A 23146-nucleotide genomic window follows, 5' to 3' on the forward strand; every position below is an offset into this window, starting at 1 on the left:
TACTCAAAGTGTTAGAGAAAATATTATGGATTTCACTCTTTTATTATCCACTATGAAAACACCTATTAAACCGTATTACAAGATTGTTTTCCCTAATTCAGTAATTTTCAACATCTACATTAAGTAAAATGAAACCCACTTTATTTTCATATTACGTACCATACGTGGCACTTTTTGTGGATTATTATTTTATCTTAATTTACTAACATTATGTTTCATGTAATATTTTACTACTGTGTTTGTTCCTTATCCATATTTAAAATATTTATTCACTTTTTTTTAACGTTTTACAGAAATAATTTATAGTTCCTCTTTTGCTAATACTGGTAATTGATGGCCTGTTTGTGAGGTTCAGAAATACTATCAGGCCCCAGCATTGCCAGGTGGTTAAGGTACTTGACTTGTAATCAGAGGGTCGCAGGTTTGAATCCCCTTCACATCAAACATGCTTGCCCTTTCAGCCGTGAGGATATTATAATGTGACGATTGATCCCACTATTCGTTGGTAAAATAGTAGCCCAAGAGGTGGCGGTGGGTTGTGATGACTAGCTGCCTTCCCTTTAGTCTTACATTGCTAAATAAGGGGTGGCTAGCGTAGATTGCCCTCATGTAGTTTTGCACAAAATTCAAACACAAAATAAACTAACAAATGCTATCATATCGGTAAGTAGTTTAGACCATATAGACTATGAGGGCTTAAGTTTCAAAAACTTAAACTAAATACTTCACACTGCTGTATAATGTAGTATATATTTTCCAGAATGAAGTATGAATATTAATTTTTGCTTCAAAACTTCTGTTTTTTAAAATATCAATGCTGTGTAATCATTTATACAGGGTAACCTTTTCACATTACACACATACTGTGATTAATAATTGAATTATCGTAGAACATAAATACACGTGTTCTTTTTGCACATATTTCCTTTTAATGTTTTCTATTATTAGTGTCAATTTGTGTTAGATGATGAACATTTTTATGATAGATGAAAAATTATACGTACAAATATATCAGTTTTCATTTGTGTTGTTTTCTTTTTTATTATTCATCATGGATCACCCATTTCAAGCTTATTACAAGATCTTGTAGGTGATAGAATCATTTATTCTTGTTAAATATTTTCACTTCCTTGGCATAAAATTCCCAAACTTATTTTCCTTTTTGTTTAAATTATTTTGCATATTTTCATTTTCATTTTTGGGAAAACTCTACAACAGTGAATTGAAGTGAAAGGTAGACTATATTATTTGATTTTAGCTGAGAGTCTCACTGCCTGGATGCAGGTGTTGGTTGGTAGTATAAATATGGGACTTAGAAAACGTACTATTTGTATTATACGAAAAATTCTCTTATCATTGTTATCCTTTCTATGTAGCTCAGGCCCAACATGTCCAGGTGGTTAGGGCGCCCGACTCGTAATCTGAGGGTCCCAGGTTTGAATCCCCTTCATACCAAACATGCCTGACCTTTCAGCCGGGGAGGGGCGTTATAATGTGGCAGTTAGCCCCACTATTCGTTGGTGAAAGAGTAGTCCAATAGTGTAAGACTAGCTGCCTTCCGTCTAGTCTTACACTGTTAAATTAGGGACGGCTAGTGCAGATAGCCCTTGTGTAGCTTTGCGCGAAATTCAAAAACAAACAAAGAATCTATGAAGCTTACCTCTGAGGTACATCCGAAAAATAGTATTTACAACAGTAGTTATTACATAAATCTGGATCGTGTTGGACAACAGTTGAATCAGGTCATTCTGGACCTCCTTTCTTTGTTAATTACGGATTTTTTGCATGGTAATTTTTTAAAGGAAGTTTTGTTACAGAATAAAACGAGACAAAATATTCATCAGACTTTAGAAATGTTTGGGTATGAAAAGGAATCTCATGATTCCATGGTAAGAAGCAGTTTTATTTCCATCAAGACAGTAAGTATAACTTGTCAATACTTCAGTTCGTGAGTATTTTCCCCATTGATATTTGTTTACTCATTTTCAGTCGAATTTTAATTACAGTTACTGTTTAAACTTCCGTATATATGATGACTATTTTAATTATAGTTGCTGTTTAAACTTCGTATATGTGATGACTATTTTAATTATAGTTGCTGTTTAAACTTCGTATATGTGATGACTATTTTAATTATAGTTGCTGTTTAAACTTCGTATATGTGATGACTATTTTAATTATAGTTGCTGTTTAAACTTCCGTGTATGTGATGACTATAATTAAAAGTACTGATAGTTTTTTCAGTCCTTTGTTCGATTTGACAGCTGTGTCAAAAGTCTTGCTACAGTAACTAAACACAGAAAATCTCGTAACGTAACTCTGAACTCTTTTTTTCCACGGCCTCATGTTCAGTTCCATGTTGGGAGCGTCCTTGGTTTGTCGTCTTGGGAAATACAAACATCTTTGGTGGTATTATACCCATTTAGACCATTAACTGTCGTACTTTTGAATCAGTTTTTGACCAATTAGTTGAACTGCCCAAATCATATTTATGAAACAGTGTATTAGAAAGTTGTAGGACTAATCATTTAACCAGAGTTTCGGCTCATTTTCTCTTGGAGTGGTACGTTACAAAAAGCACCATCTTGGTAATTAATACCTACTATTGTTTGTCTCTCTATTTGTGAATCAGGATATAAGGCCCTCAGTGGCACAGTGGTATGTCTATAGACTTACAACGCTAAAAACCGGGTTTCGATACCCATGGTGAGCAGAGCACAGATAGCCCATTGTGTAGCTACATGCTTAATTCAAAACAACAACAGAATATAAGAATGATTTTTGCCTTCTTTAGAGCTGACTGTTTTCAGTGTCATTTCTTTATCTAACCTATGCTTTCAACAATGACAATATTCTGTGCACTAACATACGATATTAGTTTAGTGTACGGACTTTTTTTTACGTGTATAGTTTTACAGTGTTTGAGTGGGTTTGTTTGTTTTAAGTTTCGCGCAAAGCTACACGAGGGCTATCTGCACTAGCCGTTCCTAATTTAAGTTTAAGACTAGAGGGAAGGCAACTAGTCATCACCATCCACCGCCAACTCTTGGGCTACTCTTTTACCAACGAAGAGTGGGATTGACCGTGACTTTATAACGGCCCCACGCCTAAAATGGACGAGCATGTTTGGTGTTAGGGGGATTCGAACCCGTGACCCATCGATTACGAGTCGAGTGCCTTATCCACCTGGCCATATCGGGCCTTTGAGTGTATAACAGCCGAGCGTGGTCCAGCGGTCAACATGATGAACTATGAATATAAGGTCTGTTTATGAAAACCACGCTCCGCATTTTGGGGTTATCTATCAAATCAAACACTTTAAAATGTGTGCAACGTTAAATTAAGTAGTGAACGTAACAAGCTGTGAAACCTTTCACACTGTGTAAACTTTTGAGGTTACACAGAAACTATGTATAGTCACACTTTTTGCATATAAAGTTTATTATAACACGTGTGATTTTACATTGTATTATATGCTTATATCTTTAAGTTTAAATTCCTTTGTTTTCAGGACAAAACTCAAGATATTTTGTTTTTCCCGCGTTAAAAAATGTCTTTTACCTTCTAGAAGCTACTGCAATGAATTATAAACGTCCATTATCAAATAATTTTAAAATATGGAATTCGGTGTCTCGTAATGGATAGCATGCAGAAAGTGCGTATTATGGCGTTGTTCTAAAAACAATGGAAACACGTTTTGAAACTTTTATTTATATAGTTTTTAACTTGTTGTAATAGATATTTATAAATATAATGATTGAGCGTAACCGGAGTCTCCCGGTGGGACATCGTGCAGTCCACAAACTTGCAACGCTAAAGTCTGTGGTTCGATTCCCCACGGTGAGCACAGCACACAGTCCGTATCGGCTTTGTTTTAAAATAAACCTATCAACGTCACCGGGAAATTTGCAGAAGTAATAAGAAATACACAAGATCTGGAGCAGCCAGTGAAAAAATATCATACAACGAAAATTTTGTTTATGGATATTGATTTTGATAAAATAACTTATATGCTGAGGAATTTAACACATTAAGCTTTTTATGTGCATGAAAGCCTTCTTTGTTTTGGCTAAAAACATCTTTTTCAAACGAATCGGTGAAAAATGTCATTGACCATTTCATAATACGTCATGCGGGGGCGAGCGTGGTTAGCATGACAGAGTGCGAAGCTGAATTTCCCTCGTTCGCCCCTCCCTCATCAAGAAAAAAAATATCGCTTTCCGCACTCTGAGGTCGTTGGTGTGTTATAAGAGTGACGGTGAAGTTTCCAACTTGACGAGAGAAGCCCGAGATTTTGTTTAGGGTAGTAGTGACTCGTCTCTTCAGTCTTTCACTTCAGAATGAGCAGTAGCGCAGATAACCCTCGTGTAACTTTGCGCCAAATTCAACAAGCACGTGCTGATCAAAGAATAAGAATATAAACTTGTTTTTATGGTGAAGTATGGAAAACTGGACTCTTCGCTATTGTCTTTCCATCTGCATCATATGTGCACAACTAAAGGGTATACAAGAAGAGATGTGGAACCGAAACATCTTGGTAAATACATTTACTTTGAATCCTCACTATTTTAACGGCCATGAATGTTCTCATATATATTCATCCCGTCCCCTATAGTCGTAATTAATACTTAAAAGTACCATTTGTGAAGTAATCAAAAATCTGGAATTCCAGAAGAAAGTAAGTTATAATAATACAGTTATGCACAAACAGTTTGTTTTCTCGTAATCTGAGCGTCGCGGGTTCGAATCCGCATCGCACCAAACATGCCCATCCTTTCAGCCGTTGGGGCGTTATAAAGTTGCGGTCAATCCTACTATTAGTTGGCAAAAAAGTAGCAAGTAAACAGTTTATTTTCAAATTGTGCCATAAATTTGAAACACTCGAGAATAAAAAACAAACGAGATTAATCATGGCCTAGTAGTTAGCATGTCTTATATGAGCATTCGGAGTCCGTGTCCTGTTACCGGAAAACGCGTTCCGTACTTTGGAGCCATGGATAACATTTTAGAATGACGATTAGTCAAATTGCAAAACAGTTTGACAGTGGGTCGGCTAGCAGTCTTCCCTCAAGTTCGAAATGAGAAACGGGTGTCTGAAAATAATACGTGTGTAGATTTGGACGAAAATATTAAACGAACTAAAATAATTATAAGTAAATGCTTGTGGTTACGTACAACCAGAGAAGTTACGTTAAAAAGGTGGAAGCAACTATTTGAATGTATTTGCAATTCGCAAATAACTGACCAACTTAAAAGTGATTTACTACATCTTTCAAACTCATTGTGGACCTACAATTGGGAACACCTAACCTATCCGATGACGTCGATTCGTGTAATAAACAGCGCTATATTTCCATCTCAGTGATATTTTCATTAAAAGATTTCACTATATTTATTGACCTTAGTATATTTAATTCAAAATGTCAAAGATAAAAATTAGTCAGTATTAAAATAGATACCAGTCTCTCATATCTTGTTTAAACACAAAGCTACAGTTGCTCGCAAATATCACTAGTGTTTAAACAAATACGTGCGAATCGACACGAAATAAATCCATGCACTTTGCAACGCAACGAATGTTAACTTAAACGTCACAAGTTCGCATAAACTTTGTTGTATATGACAGTCCTCTATATGTACATTGGAAGTAATGAAACGGTTAATGTTTTGACTATTTATTACCTTCTACTGATAATGTTCGAGTTCACTGGATATTATGTTGAAAGCTTGTTTGTTTGTTTGTTTTTGGAATTTCGCACAAAGCTACTCGAGGGCTATCTGTGCTAGCCGTCCCTAATTTAGCAGTGTAAGACTAGAGGGAAGGCAGCTAGTCATCACCACCCACCGCCAACTCTTGGGCTACTCTTTTACCAACGAATAGTGGGATTGACCGTCACATTATACACCCCCACGGCTGGGAGGGCGAGCATGTTTAGCGCGACGCGGGCGCGAACCCGCGACCTTCGGATTACGAGTCGCACGCCTTACGCGCTTGGCCATATGTTGAAAGCAAAAGAGTGTTAAATACCATTACTGTTTTTCTCAGAAACTTTTCATAATATCCGAATCATTTTTGTAATAACTGTATTTGGTTATAAAATGTCTCATAGGATGTAAAACCAATCGCAAAGATTTGTGAATTAATTATATTACTTAAGTTTTAACCCTACTGTAAAAATAAGAAGAAATTAGTGCTAACAGAAACGTCGCTGTCTTTGTTTGACGTTAAGTACAAAGGAACACAATTCTGTGCTCTGACCACCACGGGTATTGAAATCCGGTTTTTAGCAGTATACATCCGCAGACATATCGTTGTGCCACTGGGGACATTATGTTAGTGGTTACTAACCACAGTATTTATTTATAATTCTAAAAACTGTAAAAAGTGAACATTTTCTAAAAGTGCTGCACGTGGAAAGTGTTCTGATCATGCTCTTTAGCAATACGCAACTTATTGCATCAAAATGATCAAATGTACAGAACACAAAATTTTCGTACGTTTTACATCTGTTGTTTTATGTATATGAAATGTGTTATCGTTTATTGAACAAATAGTTCTCAAGAACGTCATTTTTTATTACTGCTACGTTTAAGAATTACATCAATAAACATGTTCTTGAAACCTTCAAGTACACGAGTGAAAGTCGTGTTCTTCGTGAGGTTTGGTTTGTTTTGAATTTCGCGCAAAGCTACACGAGGGCTGTCTGCGCTAGCAGTCCCTAATTTAGGGGTGTAAGTCTAGAAAACACCACCACCACCCACCGCCAACTCTTGGGCTACTCTTTTACCAACGAATAGTGGGATTGACTTTATAACGCCCTCACGGCTGAAAGGGCAAGCATGTCTGGTATGACGGGGATTCGAACTCGCGACCCTCGGATTACGAATCGAGTGCCTTAACTACCTAACCATGCCGGGCCATTCTTGATGAGATATTAGTCCAACGAATAGTGGGATTGACTTTATAACGCCCTCACGGCTGAAAGGGCAAGCATGTCTGGTATGACGGGGATTCGAACTCGCGACCCTCGGATTACGAATCGAGTGCCTTAACTACCTAACCATGCCGGGCCATTCTTGATGAGATATTAGTCCAACGAATAGTGGGATTGACTTTATAACGCCCTCACGGCTGAAAGGGCAAGCATGTCTGGTATGACGGGATTCGAACTCGCGACCCTCGGATTACGAATCGAGTGCCTTAACTACCTAACCATGCCGGGCCATTCTTGATGAGATATTAGTCCAACGAATAGTGGGATTGACTTTATAACGCCCTCACGGCTGAAAGGGCAAGCATGTCTGGTATGACGGGGATTCGAACTCGCGACCCTCGGATTACGAATCGAGTGCCTTAACTACCTAACCATGCCGGGCCATTCTTGATGAGATATTAGTCCAACGAATAGTGGGATTGACTTTATAACGCCCTCACGGCTGAAAGGGCAAGCATGTCTGGTATGACGGGGATTCGAACTCGCGACCCTCGGATTACGAATCGAGTGCCTTAACTACCTAACCATGCCGGGCCATTCTTGATGAGATATTAGTCCAACGAATAGTGGGATTGACTTTATAACGCCCTCACGGCTGAAAGGGCAAGCATGTCTGGTATGACGGGGATTCGAACTCGCGACCCTCGGATTACGAATCGAGTGCCTTAACTACCTAACCATGCCGGGCCATTCTTGATGAGATATTAGTCCAACGAATAGTGGGATTGACTTTATAACGCCCTCACGGCTGAAAGGGCAAGCATGTCTGGTATGACGGGGATTCGAACTCGCGACCCTCGGATTACGAATCGAGTGCCTTAACTACCTAACCATGCCGGGCCATTCTTGATGAGATATTAGTCCAACGAATAGTGGGATTGACTTTATAACGCCCTCACGGCTGAAAGGGCAAGCATGTCTGGTATGACGGGATTCGAACCCGCGACCCTCGGATTACGAATCGAGTGCCTTAACTACCTAACCATGCCGGGCCATTCTTGATGAGATATTAGTCCAACGAATAGTGGGATTGACTTTATAACGCCCTCACGGCTGAAAGGGCAAGCATGTCTGGTATGACGGGGATTCGAACTCGCGACCCTCGGATTACGAATCGAGTGCCTTAACTACCTAACCATGCCGGGCCATTCTTGATGAGATATTAGTTAAAATCGTAAAGAAATGGTTGTTACCCGTACTACAATTATTATTTTTTTCAAATTGAATTGAATATCCAAAGAGTGAATGTTTTCATGGAGCATTGTTTGTGGGGCCATCCGAGAGATAACGCCACATTCCATAAACCTCAATAACCGCTTCTGGCATTGAGATTTTCTTGAATTTCAGCTTTTTTTTTTTTTTGTGGGCCCACTTCTTACAAGTTTAAAACACACCCTAGGAACACAGAAAGTCCTTGATTAATCAACATTGTATAGTACAAGTATTCTGATGTTTAGAGACTTTTCTGTAGCTTTGGTCACACACATAGATCTTAACATACAAACTACGGGCCCGGCATGGCCAAGTGGATTAAGACATTCGATTAATAATCCGACGGTCGCGGGTTCGAATCCCCGTCACACCAAACATGCTCGCCCTTTCATCCGTTATAATGTGACGGTCAATCCAATTATTCGTTGGTAAAAGAGTAGCCCAAGAGTTGGCGGCGGGTGGTGATGACTAGCTGCCTTCCTTCTAGTCTTACACTGCTAAATTAGGGACGGATAGCGCAGATAGCCCTCGAGTAGCTTTGTGTGATATTAAAAAACAAACTACGTCCATTATAGTAAGATAAATTATTACAAACTGTTAGAAGTAAAATAACTTTTAATGTCATAACTACCAATATTAAACAGATGCTGTTTGTTTGTTTTTTGAAGGAGAGACAAAACAATCTGACAACGAATGAGAATAACCCGCTCATGTCTTATCTGTAGATTCTGTATTTGTTTAACAAGCAACCAGCTCTCTCTTTGTGCTAACCAATACTCAGTGAAATCAAGTTTTAAAAAAAATCTGTACCTTATGCACGTAAACGCTCTAAACAAAAATCGTACATCTTAAAAAATGGCAAAGCCATGGAATCCAATAGGCTCGAACGTTCCCAGTGGAAAACCGCATCACATGATTTTTATTATGGACGCTAACACTGTTCAACAATACATTACCAATCATCACAACGGTAAGGAGAAGCAGTGAAATACAGAGGAATACAACAATGTGAAAAATATTTCTAGTTTTCCCAACAATACCGTATTTCACCGAGTATAACGCACCCTGGATTTTAATTCGCAAACGACATTGAACGATTAAATTGAAGAAATTATTTTTGTTTTTACCATCAATTGTACAAAACACATTGAATAGTTTCTAAATACATCATCAGCTATGTTTCCTTCAACGTTTATTTAATTCTCTTTTGATTTCCATATCACGTCTTTGTCCGTCTCATCCATAGCGTTGGGTATACAACATTAATGATTTTCGATGGTAGTCTTTCGTAAAATACATAACAAACTTGAACATGCGCGAACATAATACACAGTCAATTTTTTAGGCGATATCTGAAGGAAGGAAAAGTGCACATTATATTCGGGCAAATGCGGTATTTTTCATTAAGACAAATTGAACTTAAAGAGTTGAAATTATCTATATATTTTTCATTATGTTACGTATTATAATTTTTTTAGTCTCCGATTTATTTTGATATGTATATTAACGTATTACTAACTTAAATAACCTGAAATTTGAATTTAGATTTTAATTAAATGTTAATATATATCGGGTTTATGGTATTTGCCAACAAGATTGATACACTCAATTTTTTTCTTAACACAAATATATTTTAACATACAAACACAAAACAATTTATAATAGTTGTTGTTAATAGTTATTACAAATGATGGTTTATATACAAACTTAAAAGCAGTATTGGGTGTCATATCGGGTCTGGAACTCAATCTTTTATCAATGTGCACAGAGAGCAAATTAATTCTTTGCTGATACACCTGTACACTTTTGACGGCTGGCTAAGCTTGAAGTACCCGTAAGTTTTCTATGGCTACGATATATAATGTCCTTAATAACGTCCGAACTAATTGACTGAAGTTGAACAGTTTTAATGTTCGAAACCTATAAACATTCCTCGTCAAATTCTGTACCTTTCCGATTACTAAGTGTTAATCACAATTATAGCTTCTGAGGCCTATAGTATATTGACTGTAGCTGATCAGTAATAATAATGTATTACTGTCTCTCGGCTGGCTGCTTTTATAAGAATCACTCGAGACTAGAACGTTCATCAAAGTTCGAACACGCTAGCGTTTTCGTAAAACAAGTGTTGTTGATTCTTACTCTCAAGAATCTACAAATTTAGAGAATAGGTGGGACTTGTGCAAAATGCATTAAAAATATACGTCACATGCATTAAAAACTATACAGAAACAAACGTTGACGCTAAAATAAATGTACAACAGTAAATTTGTCACATCTCCCTCCTTAGAGAATTAAAAATTTGTGTTAGACAATTTTTAACTAAGATGTCATCTGTACACGTACATTGCGAACAATAGATTAAATACAATACATTGTCAAAGAATTATACAATTTCAAAAACCATGACAATAAGATAATAAAATCACATTGCACTTGAAAGTGCTTAAACACAAATGTTTTTGGCTTATCACAATCAATAATCACACGACTGAAGTGTTCTTTGAAAACTTGGATGGGTTTCAAAAACGAAAAAGGAATTTACTCATTACGTTTTCTAGAAAATTGACAAATTTTACAAAACTGAGAAACGTCTTGCTTAACCTTTGGCCAAAAGATATATATCATCATTTTGTCACACGTCTTGTTGACTCTTAAATTACCTCCCATGGAGAGTTCATGAGCCACTTTCAATATATCAGAACGATACGCTTTTGGAACAACAGTTTGATAAACTACAGTCTAGTCCTTTGAAGCTGGTACATTTGCTGGTCTCCGTTTTCTCGTGAACACAATTTTTGAAAAAGTACCCATTTGGAACTTTCTCCAGTTTATTTTTGGGAGGCATATTTAAATAGTGAAGATATCTATGGATTCTTTTCTTGTTCGTCGATCAGTTTGCTTCTAGCAAATGGGATTTCTCCAGCTGAACCATATCCCTTACACACATCGGTTTCACTCAACAATGAATTATCAGTAGGACAATTACTCGCAGGAGATCTGTCGGGTCCAAAAATTATGTCTGATATAAATCTATGATATCGTCCTCTGAACACGTCTCTATCATCTCTGTTTGGCTTAATTTCTTCGCCTAAGCTCGAGTTTCAGCACATGAGGGAAAACACTTTTAGATTCTCCCTAACAACACCGTTCTTTGATGAAACAGTTATCGGTTTGCTAACCATCTTAGGTTCAGCAAACAACTTTTCCCCCCAGCCGAGTTGTTTCTCAGCAATAATGATACACCCTGAATTAGCAGAGGTCTTACTCCAACCACAGTTGGTCCATAATTAGTTCTGATGTCAAATGAATGTTATGAAGAGGAACATTAATAAAGCCACCTTCAATACCATGAGCAATACCAGACTCGCCAGTAGCAGAACTCGAATGTAAAGGCAAGACACCTAACAACAATGATTAAGTCATCCCAATATCACGTAAAACATATATTGGTATGTGATTAACAGTGTCATGTGTCAAAGACGCAGAACCAACAGACACAAAAGGTCTAAATTCCTCTCTAACTACATCAGCCTTTTTATCAGTGGCTGAATCAACAACATCAGGTGATCTGGCGAAGTCACGTTCATATGTGGACACGAACGCATTGGGTGTTACCTCCTTTTCTTTTTTCTCTTTCAAACGCCAACAGTTGGACATAACATGACCAGGTTTTATACAAAAATGACAGACAAGCCTTGATAAAGTTTTATTCCATCTGTAATATGATCTCTAATTGGAGAAATTGAAAATCCTCAACATTAATTAATTGAACATAGATGTTTTTGTTGAGATGGCGGGAATTTCTTTTTATGAAAAGTGGTTTTACGCATTAAAGTGTAATAATCAGAAAGAAAGGTTGCTTCCTGTATTGTTTCATCTTTCTTTATATCCAAGTACGTTTTTTAGGTCGCCACTTAAACAACATTTAAGTTCTTAAGTTACACATTATTGTCTTAGTTTGGCGAAATTGTTGCCAATATACATACAATTACGCTTTTGATCAAATAAACCTATTTTTCGTGGGTGAATTCCACATAAGTTTGACTATCTTGCTTGCGATAACTACAAAACATTTGGCGATAAGCCTCCATTACTAACTCGTATGCTTTGAGGATAACTGCTTCAACCTTATCATAACTGGTGCAGTCTTCTAGAGAGAGAGCACGACAAGCTTCTTGTGCTTTGCAAGTTAAAACATTCAGTAACAATAACGACCATTTTTTTTTGGCCATTCCATGGTTTGAGCAACTTTCTCAAAATATTGGAAATATTTATCAACTTAATTTTAATTAAATACTTTAATATATTGATTGAGTTCATTTCTTTAAGCCTAATTTCTTTTTCGGCTTCAATACGGGCTTCTTCGGGCTTAAGACGCTTACTTTCTTTTTCCACATCGATACAAGCTTGTTTGACCACGAGACGTTTACTTCCTCTTCATCTTTGATACGGGCTTGCCCTTTATGGGCTTCGATACGGGCTTGTTCAAGCTTAATTTGTTTGAGTTTTAATTGGCTTTCCAATTTATCTTTATCACTCAACTCTGATTGGCTAGTGGAGAGACTAGAGAATTCCCCTTATGCTTCCTCAGACAAGATGTCATCATCGACTAATATTTTAACAGTACGCTTGTTACTTCATTTTTTCTCATTGAATTTTGTAATTTCTACTTCTAAGATTTTGGCAGTTTCAAGTAATACACTTTATATTTTTCTAGTTGTTCCAGGAAGGGGGGCATTCAAGAAAACCTTGTTAATCAAATTTACCAAATATTGTTGGTATTGACAAACACAAATTGAATTAAGATTTGAATTTTAATTTATTTCGAATTTTACCTCTGATTCAGGTCTAGGACACGAGCCCCCAATTTATTACGTTACTTATTATAATTTATTTCGGACGAGTCTCTGATTTATTATGATACATATATTAAAGTATTACTATTTCAAATAACCAGAAATTTAAATTTGAATTTAGAAGTTAATTAAATGTTAGTATGTATCGTCAAGTTTATGGTATTTACCAAAAAGATTGGTACACATAATTTTCTTTCTTAACAGAAATATATTTTAGCATATAAACAAAACGTTGGTACTACAATAAATGTACAACAGTAAATTTGTTACAATCATTAATTTACTCATGGTGTGAATTCAAAACAGAAGGTTTGGCATTGTAGGATTGTGATTGAGAGATGTTCCCAATGATGTTAGAGAATATAAAAATGTACTGTTTAACCCTATAATTACTGATAGCATCCATATGAATTCCAAACACTTATAAAACTACTGTTTAAAGTTCAAATCGTTTGTGGCTCTAAAGAGAAAGAAATGTATATTATTCAGTGCACTGTTGTCCGATGAAGGCTCTGGTGAAGAAGTCGAAAATTCATAATAAAAGGAAACCCTCGTATAGTTTTTATTGATTTTATAATACAAAGCTATATAATAGACTATTTATGTTCTGTTCATCGCGGGAAATCGAATTCTGGATTTTATGGTGCAAGTCTACAGAATTACTTCTGATCCAACAAGAAACATCTTTTGCTTAACATAAAATCAATAATATTGTTTTTAGGAGATAAATTTTCTAACTGTTGAACACAAAATACAAGTCGTATAAATGCATGATTTATATTTAGTCCAAAGAAACCAAGCGAAAAATAAGGGACCAGAAATGTTATTGGATAAGTGAGGTAAAAAATGATAATAGATTAGCCTCAATTAAATGTTGCTTACTTTGGATTTTGTATTTAGTTACTTAATTTTGAACTAAAATCTTATTATAGGTATTTGTTTAATATTTTTATGTAATATATAACTCTACATTCAAGTTATTTATATGTTGTTAGAAATAGCTAAACCCATAACTTTTTTTTTTTTTTTTCAAAATAACTTTATTTCTAGAGTTGTGTATTACTGAAACAATATTCAACTTCTCTAGTTCTACATTACGTCTTAAAATCTGAATCATAATCATTTCAAATGTACTATACTTTCTGTTATGACAGAATATCTACTGCTGACAGTAATGTTTTTAATCAGCAGTTTCATAAGTTCACAACAAAAAGACAACTCAGAGATTAACTATGCCATAAACTACAGTACAGAACTTAAAAACACTGTTATGCATTGTAACTGTAAGATCCATTGCATAACTGTTAACATACAAAGTGCATAGATCTTCTTAGGGTTAGCAGACTTGATAAAATCTTAAAAGTGTACCACGGAATATGATAATTATTTTTCAAATTTCTGTTTCTTAATTATATTCTAGTTTTTTCTCTTACTAAACTGCATCATTTAAGCAATTATTTTTTTAACATTAGTTACTTTTAAGTTGTAAACATTATTACCCAATAAAGGAATTAAACAGTTCTCAACTAACGACACGCATTACTAAATACCAAACGACCAAGTATTGCATTGCGCTGTAAATATTTCGCAATGACTTTTCACCAGGAACTCACTTCATATTTAAATAATTCTGTCACGTTGTTAAATAATATATGCTTCAACAAAGGAATCAGTATTACAATAGATTACATTAGGCTGGAGAATAATATATGCTTTATCAGAAGCTCAGTATCTGACCGATTCTTTTAAGCCGAATAATATTAATTGTAATACCAAGTGATTCCCCGACGAAGCTCTTGTGGTGAAATCCTATTATTGTTAATAAAACAATCTGACGTACTCGGTCGTTTTATATTTAATGAAGTAGTTTTTAATATCTTCTACTCTCTAGTCGACTCAGATACTAAAGATAAAGATTAAATGTACTCTTACTATTATAGACAAGTTGTTAAAACTCGATTAAAACATTTTGTTCAACCGACAATGAATAAATTCAATTTCAGTATATTTGACAGTAAGATAGTATGTGGAAAAAATTAGAACTGCTAACCTTTAAATGTGTATAAATATATATAAATGGTACATTTTTATTTGTAGTTTAAACAGAATTTCTATGCAAGTATAGAAAGTTTTTAATATCTTTCTTTTAAGATTTGAAGAATGAGCAATTTGCATTAATAATTATAGCTGAATAAAAAATAAGTTTTACCAAGAAAATAACAATAAAAAAGATATTTTCAACTCTAATTTACTACTTTATCATGTGCATACAGTATATATATATATATATAACTTCTTATAAAAAAACAGATATATTAACTTGAAAATTAAGAATACCAATTAATTTTAATAAAAATCTATTCAGTATCTGTTTTTAAGCTTCTTAAAGTTCGTTTCTATTATAGGGTGCATCTTGGTATTCAGAAGGGACTTCATCCTTGTCTGATTTCTTGCGATAGAATCCACGGTCAACTAAAAGTTTTCTACACTCCTTTCGACTCATGCCACTAATATCAATTCTCTAACAAATTAAACATTTCGATTACTGTCCAATCCTATTATTTCCAAAGGTACTATGGACAAAACATCATAACAAATAACGATTGTAATCAAGAGAAATACTAATATTTATCTACGTAAGTATAAAATATAAATTAAATCCATATATATATATAACTATTTATAAAAACAGGTACATTAACTTAGAAATTAAAAATATAAATTAGTTTGAATAAAGATTAATCAATATTATTTTTTTAAGTTTCTTAAGGTTTTTTTCTTTATAAGGTGCACCTTGGAATTTAGAAGGTAACAGTGTTTCTCACCAAACAACCTCAGATCATAAAAAACTGCAGCAAAAATATAAGAACAAACTACTTATTTACTTTTTGCTTTACATTTTATCTTGAAAAAAAAGCAAACAAATTGAGAAATTAATTCTCAAAGGAACAAACGAAATACATATTTTACTTTCTTAGTGTAATTTTTAATTATTTTTAAATTTATATTTCATTGCTTCTTACATGTGTGTCTTTTACTGATATGTAGTGACTAGTGTTTCTTGCTATTTTACATCTAACTTTATAATTACCAGAACATGTCAACTTCATTGTTTTATTTGATGAAAAGGTTATTCTTACCTCAATCTCCTGACCTGCTTTATTTATGAAAATCAACTCAGGTGGTGCTCCTGGCACCTTTTTGAAGTTTACATTATGACTAGGGATGGCTTAGGAAATTTTCTTGTGTTAAACATGTAAAAAAAAACTTTTCTTTATATTATTATATATTAAAACATTTTATTTAATGGACAAACATCTCAAGATCAAAACATGTTTTATAAGACATACGAAGAAAACATACTACATATGCCATGAATTTATAAGGATATTTATCTTTCACTCGTGTTTGTAAGCCCACAGAACACAGGTACGTTTTATTCATGTTGACTTTATGCACTTTTTAAACAAATAAAACTGAAAAATTATCGTTAGAATTTGTACGTTATGTATTCTTTTTGGAAATGTTATTTAAAGTTTTTTAGTGACAAAGGATACAACAATGGAATGTCATCATAAATAAATTTCTTCACTTCTGGGAGTTGATTTAAACGTCATCCTCCACAGCTCTGGAGCAGAAAACAGTTTTCTCATTTAAATACATATCTTCTAACTACGAAGTTATAATACAGTAAACCATAAGAGAGTTTGGTCAAGTTTTTGATTAAGTACCAATGAGCAATTTCTGTATTAAAAATTTAATATTTTTGTTTTTTACAATATGTGTCAACGAACATTCAGTACTCACTTTCCCAGAGTAAATCTAAACACAGTAATATACACCAATAAGTTTTTTTTTCTTCAGTATATTAATTTGTTTAACCAAGTTTTGGAAGAAGCTAATTTTTAACATTTCTTTCAAGAAATATTGCTAAGAGATAAAACCACAGCATCCTTTACCAATTACACTATGTGACACAAATTTTGTTCCTGGATAGTATGTGTTATTTCTACTTCTTTATTTTGTAAAGGTACAAAAAATGGTCATTATTCTCTTCAAACTTTGCTTCTGTGACCTGGATAATGAAATTTATAAACTAACCTATTTTCTGGGTAAAAACGGGCAAATTTGCACATTTTTCTTTACATAAAGTCTGAATAAAACAACATGTGAATCAAGATTTACATGTATTTATACTAAAGTTATATAAAAATGAATGAAAATGTTTAGAAGTGACTTGTTTTTCAAGTTTTATGACTGTAATGTAAATCACTTTCACATATCAGCCCTCAAATGCAGTTTCCCATTATGGTTTTGTTATCAAGATTTACATGTTTAGAAGTGAGTAGTTTTTAGAAATTTGCGACTGTAATGTAAATCACATTCTTGTATCAGTCCCCAAATAGTTTCTTCCATCATATTTTCGTTATTCGCTCCCAGGTCACAAAAACAAAGTTTGAAGAGAAAAACAGGTCTTTTCCATTTACTTTAAGCATAAGCAATTGAAAAATCACACTTTCTGCCCAAAAACAAGAAAAAGTAAAAATTTTGTTACATAGTGTAATTTACAGGTTGATAGTAATAAAATTGTATAATACTATTTAGTTTTTCTGTGTTATGGCCGACAACTTTTCAACAATACCATAATTCATAAAAGAAAAAAAAAACAAAAAAAAAACTTCAACCTAGGGCCTGGGTTGCGTGACAGGCAAACCTGAACAGAAGAATAGAAAGGCTTCTAAATTAAAATAGTTTTACCAAGAAATAAATTTGCTGATGTCGTTGAAAGTTTTACGATGCAATCTCTTTTGTTATTTTGTCGGTAATTAAGCGCATCTGCTGCGGGTAGCTAACAAAAAAAAAAGAGTAGGAGCTTTCACTTATATTCCTTTTGCAAAATAAATATCTAATTTGTGCAAAAAGCACGCGAAATAAAATTTATTCGAGTATCAAATTCACAACCATGTAACTAGAAATTTCAGCACATAGTGGAAACGATATTAGGCTCGGCATGACCAGGTGGTTAAGGCACTCGAATCGTAATCTGAGGGTCGCGGGTTCGAATCCCAGTCACACCAAACATGCTCGCCCTTTCAGCCGAGGGGACGTTATAATGTGATAGTCAATCCCACTATTGGTAAAAGAGTAGTCCAAGAGATGGCGGTGGGTGGTGATGACTAACTGCCTTCCTTTTAGTTTTAGACTGCTAAATTAAGAACGGTTAGCGCAGATAGCCCTCGTGTAGCTATGCGCGAAATTCAAAACAAAACAAACCAAACTGAAACTAGACCACAGAGATATATAAGTAGAAAAATAAGTAGATATAGATATATAAGATATATATATATATATACATGTATAAGTATATATATATAGATATATAAGTAGAGATATAAGATATATATATATATATAAGTCGATATATAAGTAGAGATATAAGATATATATATTAGGTTGAGGAATAATTCGTGAGCGTTTATAAATAATTTCATTCAAGCATTACATGCAAGACTATACAATACTTCAATGCATGAACACATTACACCCAAAACATTTATTATGATACTTTATTTCATGTAATATCTAGGTATATAGTATGCATTGTTTTAAACGAAATTGCAAGAAATTAAATGCGAAAAGCAGATGGTGTCGAAAATGCTCGATTTTGTCCACTTGACATTCCATTTAATGAGCTGAAAATGAAAGCAAAAATTAAAGACATATGAAAATCAAACACACCATCTATTAGAGCAAAAATTTATCTACCAAATGACATGAAATATTTTGCGAAAGCGTTTCATTTATGAATATATTTTTTTTAACTTGAAAAAACGCTCACGAATTATTCCTCAACCCAATATATATATAAGTCGATATATAAGTATATATATACATGTAGGGCGCAATCTTGACAGCGTACTTTTCTTTTTTCTTAAAAAAAAGCAAATAAAAATTTATTGTAACTAAATTGTTTTTAAATTTGTAAAAACATGCAATATAAATACAAAGAGACAATCGAAACAGTAACAACTCAAAAATGGTCAAATAATGGACGAAATAATAATATGGCTTATAGCAAGTACTAGTTTTATCTATCACAATATAGGAAAAATGAAACAAAAAAGAGACAACTTTTTAAAACGTAGATGCTATTCTCTCAATTATATATGTAAAAACGGCTGGTATGGGCAGAGAAAACTCTAAGTAGAGAAGCAAACAACATGCCAGCAGTTTTTACATATATGTTTTTTTATCTAGAAATGGGTTTCTCATCATCACGGATTATTATTCTCTCAATTCAGTCATCAGAGGGTCGCGGGTTCAAATCCCAGTCACACTAAACATGCTCGCCCTTTCAGCCGAAGGGACGTTATAATATTACAGTCAATCCCACTATTGGTAAAAGAGTAGTCCAAGAATTGGCGGTGGGTGGTGATGACTAGCTGCCTTCCCTCTAGTCTTACACTGATAAATTAGAGACAACTAGTGCAGATAGCCCTCGTGTAGCTTTGCACGAAATTCAAAACAAACCAAACTCTCAATTCATTCTAAAACTAGACATTATAAAAAAAACGAAGATACATTTATAAGAACAAATACAAAACTACTGCTTTTAAAATATATATTTTAATAAACCATTGCTATAACGTTTTGTAATTATTCCAGAAACCCTTACTTCTTACGACAAGCTACTGTACTAAACTGGTATAGAGTCAGTAAAATTACTTCTAATATTAACTTTTAAATCTAGTAACAATATATTTCAAACTTTATAGTCTAAGTACGCACCTCTATTTTTGCACTAGCCACTCTTTTATCAACTACACTCTCTTCAAAGAGTGCAAAACCATTGAGACAAGAGAATAATAATAGGACAACATTTATACTACGCATTTTACTTTCTGCGGTCTAAATCGTAGAAGTTTTGCCTGTTACCTCTAGCCAACACAAACTTCGTATACCACCTCAGACAACGGTGGTAAATTGTTCCTGATTCGATAACAAATCCATGATTTGACCCTCGTGAAGCGGAACATTTAACGCCATCTATCGATAGAAAATAAGCTTTGCGGATCTCCGTTAAAACGTTTTTCATCTACAAGAGAATTGTTGTTTTAATCACTTTGAATATACGTTTATTAACGTTTTATCAACCACTCTTACATTGGAAGTACCACAAATACAATTATCATCGTGAAATAATGTAAATTAGATTTGCCTTTTGGTTTTAATTGTTCTTAAACTACACAATGTGTAAAGTTTAATTTGAAGGAAAAATATAATTTAACAACAACAATAAAAACCTGTTACACAAACAATTTAAGAAATTGAAAGCGTTCGAATAAAGTGTTATTTTTTGTAATGCTGTAATAACTGAAAGCAGTGATTCTTATCTTGCTCTAAGATATTGATTAAAGTTACTTGAACCAATGTAGAATGTATTTTATATTACGACAAATTTTGATGGTGAAAACCAATTTTCCAAATAACTTTCAGTAACAGCTGCTTGGTGTGAACATACGTGGAGTGCATGTAAACATGATACAACTCCAAACAACGTAAATGCTACATAGAACGTTTGTGAGTTTTGTTATAGCAATGCCACATTAGGCTATCTGCTGTGTCTACCGAAGGGAATCGAACTGCTGATATTAGCGTTGTAAATCCGAAGACTTATCACTGTCACGTTGGGAGACAACATAAAACAGGATTCATTTCGTAGCCCGACTGGCTTGCTAACGTTATTGGTATAGCCTTGAATGAACAGGAAATTAGAGTTAAGGAAATATAGGTGTAGTTAGACTGAAACTTGTTATACATGAAAACTATTACTAACTTTGTAACGGTTCTTTTTACAGTTACATTCACGCACATGTTATCAGATGGATGCCCGACGTAAATATGAAAGACACAGACTGAAATTTCAAGGATACTTTAACTCAAACCAAACTACGCTACAGAGGTGGAATGTTCGCTGAACCAAGGTTGCTGACATTGTAAAAAAATGTCGATTTCGGAGCAGTGTCCACGGAAATAAATCGTTTTGTATTTCATAAAAGTAAAGTGAAAGAAAATGAGATTTGTGTGTTGTGTGTGTATAAACAACAACTTAAAAGTGCGCGTTCTGCTGTTTATCTACCATAACGTACTTTAAATATAACTAAAATTCTCAGTTATAATTCCAACGACACCCTGCACTGGATTATTTGGTTTGGTTTGTTTTGAATTTCGCGCAAAGCTACACAAGGGCTATCTGCGCTAGCCGTCCCTAATTTAGCAGTGTAAGACTAGAGGGAAGGCAGCTATTCATCACAACCGACCGCCAACTCTTGGGTTACACTTTTACCAACGAATAGCGGGATTGACCGTTACATTATAACGTCCCCACGACTGAAATGGCGAGCATGTTTGATGAGACGGGGATTCAAACCCGCGACCTTCGGATTAGAAGTCGAGTAGTTTAACCACTTGGCCATGCCGGGGCCTGGATTATTTACGTTTTTTCTTTATAATAGCAGTTCCACAACACATTGAAGTGATTCTAAAGATTGATATTACTATAAGTTTTACATTATTATATTTCTTGTCTTCGTTTTCTTCTCTCTATTTTCGTTATCATCAAGTAACATACTCCTGTCTTATTATCTTTTGTATGTAGAATAGACGAGTTATAAAATATTCAGATGGTCCACCTTTAGAGGGAAGTCGAGCTTTAAAAGCAGTTTCGGTTTTCAAACGGATTTTTTATTGGTTTGAGGGGAAGGGTGAAAGCTCCCTGTAGTTTTTATCTTTGGTTGTTCTTCTAGTATTTTCGAGTACTCTTTGATTTACCCACAGAAAGAGTGGTACTACGCTACATATGTCTTATCTTTGGTTGCTGTTGTGGTATTCACTTTATTTTTTTTTACATTACGTGTAAGAAAAGTGTCATACCGTAACTGTCTCGTCTTTGGTTGTTGCAGTGTTATTCACAAGTGCTTTGATTTATTTTACAGGTAAGAGCAGCAACAAAATAATGAAAGATATAGTAGTAAAAACTGTATGAAGTAGAAACCAATTATTGTTCTAACTGAGTTGCTAAAGAGGATGTGTGTGTGTTTTCGTATAGCATAGCCACATCAGACTATCTGCTAAGCTCACCGAGGGTAATGAACCCCTGATTTTAGGGTTGTAAATCCGGAGACATACTGCTGTACTAGCGAGGAGCTGCTAAAAAAATGAACTAACCATAAAGTAAAATATAGTGAAAAGTAATATTTATTTACTCACAATTTTTGGCCAACATGTTCGTAAATTTTATAACAAATAAGAACACGAAACACAAATATACGCAGCACTATCAAACTGAGAAATGCGTGTTATATTAAACATGTACATATGAAATTTGTACAAGTAAAGAAAATCCTTTTCAAATTATAAAGTAAATATATTGATGTCTAACATTATTATTTATTATTATTTATGCCTCTCGATTCCATGAAGGAACATAGGGCCGCAATCTCTTGCGGATTCATTAGCAGGCTGGTTTTTTAAGTGAGTGGATTGTTAGCCTACCGCACAACCCCCAATCAGGAGGAGAAACCTTAGCCGTCCCTAATTTTGCACTGTCAGACTAGAGGGAAGGCAGCTAGTCATCATCACCCACCGCCAAATCTTGGGCTACTCTTTAACCAATGAATAGTGGGATTAACCGTACATTATAACGCCCCCACGGCTGAAAGGGCAAGCATGTTTAGCGCGACTGGGATGCGAACCCGCGACCCTCGGATTACGAGTCGCACGCCTAACGCGCTCGGCCATGCCGGGCGATGACTAACATAAATTTTTCAAAAACAATCCAAACATGATAGTAGGGATGGCACTTGCATCATCCATACATAATAGCACAGGAACACAGTGTGTAAGAATGTTAAAACCCGGCATGGCTAGGTAGTTAAAGCACTCGGCTCGTATTCCGAGGGTCGCAGGTTCGAATCCCCATCACGCCAAATATGCTCGCCCTTTCAGCCGCGAGGGCGGTATAATGTGACAGTACTGCAATTCCATTATTCATTGACAAAAGAATAGCCCACGAGTTGG

General features: G+C 34.7%; 2 protein-coding genes across 3 annotated transcripts in view; one reads left to right on the top strand and one right to left on the bottom strand.

The window, feature by feature from the left end:
• LOC143239052 (gamma-tubulin complex component 4-like) overlaps positions 1 to 23146 on the top strand; it is a 403661-nt gene that overhangs the window by 246314 nt on the left and 134201 nt on the right. The gene's annotated exons all lie outside the window — the stretch shown is intronic.
• LOC143238130 (selenoprotein M-like) lies at positions 14081 to 20058 on the bottom strand. Its single transcript, XM_076478095.1, has 4 exons — positions 19856 to 20058; positions 16624 to 16694; positions 16207 to 16285; positions 14081 to 15587 (listed from the first exon to the last, which is right to left on the bottom strand). Exons 1-4 carry the CDS (start codon positions 19958 to 19960, stop codon positions 15450 to 15452), a joined length of 393 nt encoding a protein of 130 aa, XP_076334210.1. The 5' UTR covers positions 19961 to 20058; the 3' UTR covers positions 14081 to 15449.

The sequence above is a fragment of the Tachypleus tridentatus genome, chromosome 13 (assembly GCF_004210375.1).
Source record: "Tachypleus tridentatus isolate NWPU-2018 chromosome 13, ASM421037v1, whole genome shotgun sequence".
Lineage (NCBI taxonomy): Eukaryota > Metazoa > Arthropoda > Merostomata > Xiphosura > Limulidae > Tachypleus > Tachypleus tridentatus.